The 12,014-nt window shown below is 42.3% G+C and overlaps 1 protein-coding gene across 1 annotated transcript in view; it reads right to left on the bottom strand.

The window, feature by feature from the left end:
• The window catches only part of CFAP77 (cilia and flagella associated protein 77), a 315,791-nt gene that overhangs the window by 115,272 nt on the left and 188,505 nt on the right, over positions 1-12,014 (bottom strand). Inside the window, exon 3 of the mRNA XM_073597999.1 lies at positions 2,453-2,675. Coding sequence (XP_073454100.1) covers positions 2,453-2,675 — 223 coding nt within the window. The remainder of the gene's footprint in view (positions 1-2,452; positions 2,676-12,014) is intronic.

Raw genomic sequence — 12,014 nt, 5'->3', positions numbered from 1 at the left:
GACCTAAATCCAATTGAGAATCTGTGGCAAAATTGCTGTTCACAGACGCTCTCCATCCAATCTGACAGAGCTGGAACTATTTTGCAAAGAAGAATGGGCAGAAATTTCACTCTAGATGTGCAAAGCTGGTAGAGACATCTCCAAAAAGACTTGCAAGGAAAGGTGGTTCTACAAAGTATATACTGAATACTTCAGGGGGGCTAAATACAAATGAACGCCACACTTTTCAGATAATTATTTGTAAAAAATGTTGAAAATCATGTATCATTTTCCTTCCACTTCACAATTATGTGCCACTTTGGGCAAAATCACAAAAAAATGTATTTACGTTTTTGATTGTAACATGACAAAATGTGGAAAATTTCAAGGGGTATGAATACTTTTTCAAGGCACTGTACAAAGAGTAAATCTTTCCATTGGGACACAGATAGCAAAAGTTCTATACCCTCCTCGCTGTATCTAATACTAAAAAAATTGCCTTATTTCACATCGATTCACATTTATGTATTTTTCTTTTTCACAACATTAATTCACCCTGTTTATTAAAGAGCCAAACAACAAATAAAAGAATCAGTGGACTACTAATGCATTGTTACACACATTGAACTTGTGATAAAATGAGAACTTTCACTTAATTTGAACTGTAGTTTAAATCAGATTAATATATTCAATTAATGTTAAAACTAAAGTTGTGCAAAGTTTTACAGTTTGTTTTCTTTATAATGAAGCTACAGCCTGAGCAGAAAAGCCTATTAGGCTCAGTTTCCACTATTGTGGCCCCAAAGTCGCGCAATTTACAGTGAGACTTTGCATTGCGATTTTTGATGCAATGTCATGCGACTGGTGAGAACCATGGGAGAACAAATTGCACCGAAGTCGGAACAAAGTAGTACAAAAAGTTTTTTTGGAGTCGCCGCGACTTGAGTCGCACCAATTAGAACGGGGACCATTGGAATACATGTATTTTGACTTGTTATGCGACTTCACATGTGTCAAGTCGCACAACAACTCGCAGTAGAGGAAACAGAGCCTTACCTGCCAACATCCTATGGTCTCTCTGCAGAAAACCAACACCCCCCCTGCTGAGTCAGACCTATAGCTTTAATACATAACAGTCAGTGTAGCGCTGGACATAAAAGTGTGACTAGTGATTAGGAATTAGTGCACAATCTCTGATGATACTAGGGTATAATGCCGAATAAACAATGTAAACACACCAAAAATAATCATCTAAGGCTTATATCTATATATGATACGTAGTGATATTCCTTGTAAATATGGGACCATGCCAAAAATTGGTGTATGTGAAAAAAATAAATGTAAATGGTGAAATGAAAAGTTCAAAGAAGTGTCCCAAATAACAATGTGTAAAATCCAAAAGAGATCCAGAGGAAGATATATTGCAGGATTCGGGAATATTCGATTCCACCTCCCGTGCAGCCCACCACCAAATGGTAAAGATGAAGGCTTACCAGAAAGCCTGCGACCGCCCTTACTCAGGGGGGTCAGAACAAGCTTAGTTGTGGAAATGTCCAGGGATGATGGAGCCTCCGAGTCCTCTCTCACTTCTTCGGGCAGGCAGCCCACAGCAACGGGGACCCCGAAGTAGAAGTATGCTCACAGGAATTCCTTCAATGTTTCTTCTCGGAGAAGGTCAGGTATAAATGAGCCTGATTTCAGAGCGTCGCTCGGCACTCACGTGACCAGCCGAGCGACGCTGAGTAAGGGCGGTCGCAGGCTTTCTGGTAAGCCTTCATCTTTACCATTTGGTGGTGGGCTGCACGGGAGGTGGATCGAATATTCCCGAATCCTGCAATATATCTTTCTCTGGATCTCTTTTGGATTTTACACATTGTTATTTGGGACACTTCTTTGAACTTTTCATTTCACCATTTACATTTATTTTTTTCACATACACCAATTTTTGGCATGGTCCCATATTTACAAGGAATATCACTACGTATCATATATAGATATAAGCCTTAGATGATTATTTTTGGTGTGTTTACATTGTTTATTCGGCATTATACCCTAGTATCATCAGAGATTGTGCACTAATTCCTAATCACTAGTCACACTTTTATGTCCAGCGCTACACTGACTGTTATGTATTTGCCTTATATCGAGGTTATAGTGTTTAGCAGCAGGATTTTGTTAAATTTTTGTCACTTACGATTCACTTATTCTTTACATTTTCACATTTAGGCACGTAGCGCGGTTCCTTATTTATTTATAGACCTATAGCTTTGCAATCAGCAAAGCTCATGTTCCAGGTTGGAGAACTCTAGCGTTGACTCAATAGCAGACATATCGGACCTCTGCAAAGAGACAGCTGAACAAAGGTCCGGCATGACAGGCATTTCCACTACGGCTGTGACAGCCTAAAAAATTTAAAAGAAATGGAAGAGCTGTGTTTTTTTTTTTAAAGTTTGCGTTCCACCCCAGTACATACCTGGTGGAGATACCAAAGGTCATGCCGGGAGGTATGCGGAGGTTGTGATCTTTGACCCGTCCTTCATTCACAGGGAGCCAGATCTTGTGAGTATTGCGGAAAGTTTGATGTTCAGTTGATGTCACTAGACCAGATTTTACAGCCTCGCGATTGAGGGCTACAAAGTTACTTTCTAATTTTCTCTGCCGGGCTTTGGCTTCCACTGTCTGCCAGTGGCCTATTGCTGATTACAGACAAAAAGAAAACACAAAACAGAATGGATTAAAGACAAACATTTCAAGCCAGTCATGTATTCCAATGCAAAACGAGGCATTTTTTATGTGCTTTACTAGTTAAAGCAGTATTAAATCCTAAAGCAAACATTTATTATATTGCAGCTTACCAATTCTTTTTTTAAATCGGGCAAAGGTTTATTGAGATATCACAAATTTGTACAACCACACATTTAAAGTACATGTAGTTCACATCAGATATCAATTCATCATACCAGTATTGTAGTTCACGTTATGGGAATGCTTAAACCCCTTCAGATCCACGCTATAGCCGAATGACGGCTACAGGGCGGATCTGCTTTGCCAGGAGTACGTCTATTGACGTCCTCCTCTTTGCATGCTCACCACTCCCCCCTGAAGGGTGCGCGCTGTGATTACCCGAGTCAATGAGATTGATCCCGACCCCTTACCAAGTGATCAGCTGTCAGCCAATAACAGCTGATCACGTGATGTAAACAGAAGATCGGTAATCGTTTTTTTTTTTTTTCTTCTTCTAATGCTGACAGCGTGAGGAGAAAAAAAAGCAGATCACCGGCCTCTGTTGAAAGCACATCGGTCCCGAAGAGGAAGAGGCAAAGCCGCCTCATATGTGCCCACCAGTACCGTCTGCCAGTGCCACAAATTAGTGCCCACAAATCAGTGCCCACCAGTACATAAGTGCCAGCAATCAGTGCCACCTATCAATGCCCACTAGTGCCACCTATCAATGCCCACCAGTGGTGCCAATCAGTGCCTCATCAGTGCCACCTAGCAGTGCTGCCTATCAGTGTCACCTACCAGTCCGGATCAGTGCCCATTACTGCCACCCATCAGTGCCCATCACTGCCACCCATCAGTGCCAGCTATCAGAGCCACCTATTAGTGCCCTTCAGTGCCACGTATCAATGCCCTTCAGTGCCGCGCATCAGTGCCACCTCTCAGTGCCCACCAATGCCACCTATCAGTGCCCACCAGTGCCACCTATTATTGCTCATCAGTGCCGCCTATTAGTGCCTATCAATGCAGCCTATCGGTGCCCATCAGTGCAGCCTATCAGTGCCCATCAGTGTAGCCTCATCAGCGTACATCAATGAAGGAGAAAAATTACCTGTTTGCAAAATTTATTAACAAAATATAAAACGGTTTTGTAAATACCACCGAAAGAAAGCTCTATTTGTGGGAAAAAAAATGATAAAAATTTCATTTGGGTAGAGTGTTGTATGACCGCGCAATTGTCATTCAAAGAGTGGCAGCGCTAAAAGATGAAAATTGGTCTGGACAGGAGGGGGGTTTAGGTGCCCAGTAAGCAAGTGGTTAAGCGCCATTTAGAGCCGTATCTAGGGTCCGGGACACTAGGGCCACCATATCAAAGCAGGTAGACAAGCATTAAACATTTGGAAAGCAAGGGCATGCAAATTCCAGCCATAACATTATCAGCTTACCAGTTTTTAACTGTAATGGCTGCGTTCATTTTCTTTTTTAAGCAAAGGAACAAGCTCTCCAGCAGAATGTATCCGTTACAAAGATGGGACAAACCATTTACCACTGGCAGGGGTGCTTACAATGATCAGCTTTTATATATTCATGTAAAACCTTTATCCAAAAAGGAAAAAAGTGTTTGCTGTAACTGTTTATAAAGTATTAGCTGGACTTTGGCTTCAATTTGTTAGTGTATCTAAATCTACTGGTGCATCTAACACTCTCCACCCACAGTGGGAGCACCCTAATATGGGAAGTGTGTTACTGGCCAGATCACCAGGTGAAAACAGAAGGAAAAAGCCTAGAGAAGAAAACCAATGCGGCTATCACATCTAATAATTGATAAGTTGCTTACTTTTTTGGTTTTGTTTTTTTTTTTATACAGCTTTAAAGCTGGGAGCTCCCATACTGTTGCAGGTCAAACATCTTGATTGTAAATGAGGCACATCCCCGCCTCCACTGTGAAATCATGTACTGATGTTGGATAAAAATACTTGGCCCACAATTGGCTTTCCATACCGTCCCAAAGATTTTTAATATGATTAAGGCTCTGTGGGGGTCACTCGGGTTCCTCCATACCAACCTCATCAACCTATGTACAGTGAAGGAAAAAAGTGTTTGATCCCCTACTGATTTTGTACATTTGCCCACTGACAAAGAAATGATCAGTCTATAATTTTAAGCTTGTAAACTGTAACGAGCAGGGCCCTCTAATTCCTCCTGTATTGTATTGTAACTGAAATGTCTGCCCTTATGTTGTAAAGTGCTGCTCAAACTGTTGGGGCTATATAAATCATGTAAAATAATAATTTTAATGGTAGGTTTATTTTACCAGTGAGAGACAGAACAACAACAAAAATATCCAGAAAAACGCATTTCAAAAAAGTTATAAATTGATTTGAATTTTAATGAGTGAAATAAGTATTTGACCCCCTATCAATCAGCAATGATTTCTGTCTCCCAGGTGTCATCTATACAGGTAATGAGCGGAGATGAGGAGCACTCGTTTAAAGGCCCTTATACAAGGTCAGAAAATCTGAAGTTAAATTTTGTCCGATGAACGATCTGCCGATTTTCTGATTGTTAGTATGCTGCTTTTGACAGTCGATTACGAATTTTCAGCAGACAAAAACTGGATGTGCAGGCTCCAAAATTTGTGTCTGATGTGACCACAATGTCCAATTTTCTTTTCATTAGTATGGATTTCTGCCAAAAAAAAAAATCTGAAAAGCAAGACTCTGCATGCTCAGAAAATAAAGAACATGTCACTTCTGATGTTGAACTCTGTTGTCCAAAATTTTTCTGATGGTTAGTACCCTTTTCACTTTCGATTTGAGACTAGCATCGAATAAAAAACTGAGGAAAATTCGTACAATAATCTGACCGTGTGTACAAGGCTTTAGCCTAGGTTCATATTGCTGCGAGTTAGAACTTGTGCGAGTTCAGCTGAATTCGCACAATTTCAACCCGGCAATGCAGTCTGACTTTGGGGGCAATTTGACAGACATCTGTGTGTGTTCCTGCACAGATGTCTATTGAAATCGCACCCAAAGTCAAAAAACGTAATGCAGGAACTACTTTCGGGAATCTGTTTCGGACGGTGCTATTGCTGGCAGTAGCCGCTGATTAGGCATGTGATTTGACATGTCAAATTGCATGCCAAATGGGACCAATGTGAACCTAGGCTTAAAGGGAGTGCTCCTAATCTCAGCTTGTTACCTGTATAAAAGACACCTGTCTACTGAAGCAATCAATCAGTTTGCAATCTCTCCACCATGGCCAAGACCAAAGAGCTGTCCAAGGATGTCAGGGACAAGATTGTAGACCTACACAAGGCTGGAATGGGCTACAAGACCATCACCAAGCAGCTTGATGAGAGAGTGACAACAGTTGGTGCGATTATTCGCAAAACGAAGAAACATAAAATAACTGTCAATCTTACGCAGTCTGGAGCTCCATGCAAGATCTCACCTCATGGAGTTTCAATGATCATGAGAACGGTGAGGAATCAGCCAAGAACTACACGGAGAATCTTGTCAATGATTTCAAGGCAGCTGGGACCATAGTCACCAAGAAAACAATTGGTAACACACTACGCCATGAAGGACTGAAATCCTGCAGCGCCCGCAAGGTCCCCCTGCTCAAGAAAGCACATGTACAAGCCTGTCTGAAGTTTGCTAATGAACATCTGAATGATTCAGAGGAGAACTGGGTGAAAGTGTTGTGATCAGATGAGACCAAAATCAAGCTCTTTGACATCAACTAAACTCGCCGTGTTTGGAGGAGGAGGAATGCTGCCTATGACCCCAAGAACACCATCCCCACCCCAGTCTTTTTCTGCTAAGGGGACAGGACAACTTCACCATATCAAAGGGATGATAAACGGGGCCATGTACCGTCATATTTTAGGTGAAAACCTCCTTCGTTCAGCCAGGGCATTAAAATTGGCCATGGATGACTATTCCAGCATGAAAATGACCCAAAACACACGGCCAAGACAACAAAGGAGTGGCTCAAGAAAAAGAACATTAAGGTCCTGGAGTGGCCTAGCCAGTCTCCAGACCTTAATCCCTTAGAAAATATGTGGAGGGAGCTGAAGGTTCAAGTTTCCAAACATCAGCCTTGAAACCTTAATGACTTGGAGAGGATCTGCAAAAAGGAGTGGGACAAAATCCCTCCTGAGATGTGTGCAAACCTGGTGGCCAAGAAACGTCTGACCTCTGTGATTGCCAACAAGGGTTTTGCCACCAAGTACTAAGCCATGTTTTGCGAAGGGGTCAAATACTTATTTTACTCATTAAAATGCAAATCAATTTATAACTTTTTTGAAATGCGTTTTTTCTAGATTTTTTTGTTGTAGAATAACTGTCTCTCACTGTTAAAAAAATAAACCTACCATTAAAAATGATAAACTGATCATTTCTTTGTCAGTGGGCAAACGTACAAAATCAGCAGGGGATCAAATACTTTTTTTCCCTGTATATTCTCAATGTGCTAACTTTATACACATGGTCACAACTGCCTCAAATTTTGAAACATTTAGTTGTCTATAATGGCTTTGAATGCTGTAGCATTAACAGTCACTGAAAACCTATAGTGATACAGTATACATGTGAAATCCCTCTCCTGCCCTATCTGGGCCCCCCCTCTATATATTACTTCATTTTTTATGCATATCACAGTTGCAGGTTATTAGGTCATGGGAGAGCTCCCAATATTTATGACACTACCACCTGCAATTTATCCCATTTATAAAAACACTAAAATGTATTTCTAGTGCAAAGCATGAGAAAATTATTTACAAAAGCGACAAAGCAATTTTCTTCAAATTGTTGCCTATTTATTAGAATGCTACACTACAAAAAAACAAAGAAATACAATGAATAAAAAGAAAAGATTCATATGGGCATGGTTAAAAAAAAAAATTAAGAAAATTAAACAAAAAAATCAGCAAAATATAATACTGAAGGGGAGGAATAAGTTAAAGAAATAGTTTATTAGTAAATTGGCTTTCTGTCAAATTAGCTGTTCTGTCAAATTAGCCAACTCGTCAGAAACTCCAACCACCTCACTTCCGGTTTCTTTAATCCATCTGTAATTGGAGATTTTGACAAATTGCTGTTTGAACACAACACCGACAACCGTTTACAGTCCGCTGCATGTGATTGGAGACTGTTACCCGCTCTGATACTAACCAACAAAATGGCGACAACTTTGTCCTCGTTAGCTGCTGTGGTGTCAAAACAGCAAAATCTTCCTGTAACAGACTGTATTCGGTTGCCGGTGTTGTGTCCAAACAGCAATTTGTCAAATTCTCCAATTGCTAATGGTTTAAAGAAACCGGAAGTGAGGTGGTTGGAGTTTCTAACGAGTTGGCTAATTTGACAGAACAACGGTTTCCTGGTTCCCAGAATCCAAGTACCAGCAGACAAATGACACGTTAACTCTGCTCCACACCACCTGGCCAGACTAGGCTCCCTGCTCCCTCCACCATATGCTTTGGACACTGACAAAATAACATCCCATTTCCTTCCTAACCCTTGCCCCTGCTGACCTACTATGGGACCGTCGGGCAAAACCATGCAGAATACTGCAAAACATAGATGACTAAATCCAAAAAGGTTAATCCTGTTAGACTGGGAGAACTTGTGGCTCTCTTCAAAAGGCTCTGATAGTTCAGAGGACAACCAGAATGTCTTCCAATCAGCAATACAGACTGCGGATGCACCATAAAATGAATCTCTAATTTGCCAAGCTCTGATCCATGATCCATATTGAAATTGTGAGAGTCTCAAAGAAACTCTATGCTGACCTTATAAACGAGATTAGGGTGTTGGGCCACCTTGCATCTACTATACTATAGGTATAGTATGTACTATAGGTACATAGTTGGTAAGGTTGAAAAAAGACACAAGCCCATCACGTCCAACCTGTGTGTGTGCGCTTTTATATCAATATTAAATTGCATATCCCTGTATGTTGTGGTCATTTGGTGCCTATCTAATAGTTTTTTTTTAAATGATCTATGCTCCCTCCACATTCTTACCGCTCTTACGGTAAGGAACCCTCTACGCAGTTACTGGTTAAATCCCTTTTCCTCTAATTTTAGTGAAAGGCCACGGGTCTTTTTAAATGCCCTTTCGTGTAAACGTTTTATCCCTATTGTGGGTTCACCAGTACGGTATTTGTTCATTGAAATTATATCCCCTCTCAAGAGTCTCTTCTCCAGAGAGAATATATTCAGTGCATGTAATCTTTCCTCATAACTAAGATCCTCCAGTCCCTTAGCTTTGTCGCCCTTCTTTGTACTCACTCCATTTCCAGCACATCCTTCCTGAGGACTGGAGCCCAGAACTGGACAGCATACTCCAGGTGCTGCCGGACCAGAGTATTGTAGAGTGGGAGCATTATCGTTTTATTTCTGGAGTTAATTCCCTTTTTAATGCATGCCAATATTCTATTGACTTTGCTTTTAGCAGCTTGGCATTGAATGCCGTTGCTCAGCCTGTCATCTACTAGGACCCCCAGAGGTTCTCCCCTTGGTGAGTAGATTGCATTCATGTTTTGCCACCTAAATGCATTATTTTACATTTTTCTACATTAAACCTCATTTGCCATGTAGTTGCCCACCCCATTAATTTGTTCAGATCTTCTTGCAAGGTTTCCACATCCTGCCGAGAAGCTCTTGCCCTGCTTAGCTTAGTATTGTCCGCAAATACTGAGATTGAGCTGTTTATCCCATCCTCTAGGTCATTTATGATTTAATTACATAGGATTGGTCCCAGGACAGAACCCTGAGGGACCCCACTTTCCACATTGGACAATTCTGAGTACTCCCTATTTATCACCACCCTCTGAACTCACCCTTGTAGCCAGTTTTCAATACAGGTACTCACCCTTTGGTCCATGCCGAAAGACCTTAGCTTGTATAGTAAACGTTTGTGGGGAACTGTATCAAATGCCTAATGCCAAAATCCAGATACACTGTCTACCGGCCTTCCTTCATCTAGATGGCAGCTCACTTCCTCATAGAAGGTTAATAGATTTGTTTGGCAAGAATGATTTTTCATGAATCCATGCTGATTACTGCTAATGATACTGTTTTCATTACTAAAATCTTGTATATAGTCCCTTATTATCCCTTCCAAGAGCTTGCATACTATTGATGTTAGGCTAACTGGTCTGTAGTTCCCAGGGATATATCTGGTCCTTTTTTAAAGATTTGTGCTACATTGGCTGTTCTCCAATCAGCTGGTACCATAGCAGTCAGTAGACTGTTCGTAAAAATTAGGAACAACCGTCTAACAATTACTTGACTGAGCTCCTTAAGGACCCTTCGGTGCAAGCCATCTGGTCCCGGTGACTTATTTATGTTAAGTTTTTCAAGTCTATTTCTGATTTTATCCTCTGTTAACCATTAATTAATAGAGGAGCTCAATGAAGAACTACAAATTCTAAAAGATAAGCAAGAGGATGCAGGAAACAGAGCCTGGAGAGGTAATCTACGTATTTCTGCCTTTCCTGAACGCATTACAAATCTCCCAGGTTCCAAGAGCTTGCCCCAGATATCCCACTGGAAAGACTCTAGTTCAATAGAATTCACATGGGCGCTTGGTAATAGCAAAGCTCAAAGGCCCCCATTAGATACCATAGTTAAACTACACCATTTTAAGCCCAAAGAGCATCAACTCCACATGGCCCAGGATAAAGCAGTATAAAGCAGACCTATCTTTCCTTTCAATACTTTTCAGACAGTTCTCAAGTAATGATCATGAAAAGAAGCCTTATTTGCAAATTCTCCAGAACAATTACATCCTTTATAGAGGGGCTTTTTATCAAACTTTCTCACTTGCCAGAACTTTCAATATTAGTGTAGCACTTACTCCCATAGAAGACGCTTTTAATTTGCCCAGGTTCTTCCGCAGTGGATTGCCCAGCAGCCAGGCACACAATCTCAGCCACACTTTTCCTCAATAACCAGTCTAGGGGTGTTGTTTTTGTTGTTTTTATTTTTGGAGAACTAAGCTTTTTAAGACATCAGCTGATGCCCCCTTCAGCAAACACACAGCTGGCTCTCTAGCCCAAGAGGGGTGGCAGCAGCCCAAAAGGATCTAAGATCTCTCATCAGTCTGTATTCACAAAATGTCTAAGGAAAGTTGGTTGCCTCCTTCCAGCTTCCAAGCGACACTTTTCTCCTATGATACCAGACTAGATCTTTAACAGACAGCCCCTCAGTAAGCTCTCTGTAGCTTCAGCATCCAGGCCCTCAGGTTGCCCATCTGAGGCCTCATGAACAGCAAGTACATGGAAGTAGCACAATGCACTGATTCTCTGAAGGAAAATACCCAGACCTCAGTGTGCTCAGAGAATATATACTGATTCCCAGCAGCCTTCCTGTTCCCTGCTCCCTGGGATTGGCCAGGGCTGTATCAATATTCATATTGCCATCTGCATAGCTCCACATTTATGTTCCATAGAATTCTCACAGCTCTCTGGAAACCAGAGGGAGCTATCAGACTGGCAGCAGCTGAGAACACTGAACTGACCTAATTAATCAGCCACACTGGCTACAGTTAACAGAAGTTAAAGGGGTTGTAAAGGTAATTTTTATTTTTTTTTAAATAACAAACATGTCATATTTACCTTCACTGTGCAGCTCGTTCTGCACAGAGTGGCCCCGAACCTGCTCTTCTGGGGTTCCTCGGCGGCTGTTTCAGCTCCTCCCCGCAAGAACTAACCACCTTAATGCGAGCTCCCTCGCATGGTGGTTAGTTATTGCGGGCGCGCTCCCGTGATACAGCCGGCGGCTATAGCCGCTCGCTGTATCACTCGGCCCCGCCCCCCCGGCGCGCCGCGTCATTGGATGTGATTGACAGCAGCGCGAGCCAATAGCTGCGCTGCTTTCAATCCATCCACTGTAGCCAATCAGCGACCAAGCTGAGCGGCAATAGAGATGTCGGGAGCGAGCGGCTGAGTTTCGAGGTGTCAGGTAAGTAAAACGGGGGGGCTGGGGGCGGCGGTATTGTCAAAAGTTTTTTCACCTTAATGCATTTAATGCATTAACCACTTGACGACCGGCCACTGTATATTTACGTCATTTTTTTAAAGATGGATATCTCGGTAACGGCAGCAGCTGCTGCCACAACCGAGGTATCCATCTTTAGGGCCGGCGTTTCTGCACACGATAACGGTGGTCTCTGCGGCGGGTTCGCCGCGAGATCACCGTTATCGGCGGCGGGAGAGGTGCCACCCCCCCTCCCACCGCTCTCCCGCGCCCTCCGCCGCTTACCGGAGCCGTCGGTAGCGGCGGAGGCGATCGGGTCCTTCCTGTG

Source organism: Aquarana catesbeiana, linkage group LG09 (genome assembly GCF_042186555.1).
Source record: "Aquarana catesbeiana isolate 2022-GZ linkage group LG09, ASM4218655v1, whole genome shotgun sequence".
Taxonomy (NCBI): Eukaryota; Metazoa; Chordata; class Amphibia; order Anura; family Ranidae; genus Aquarana; species Aquarana catesbeiana.
This window is presented reverse-complemented; position numbering and strand designations above follow the sequence as displayed.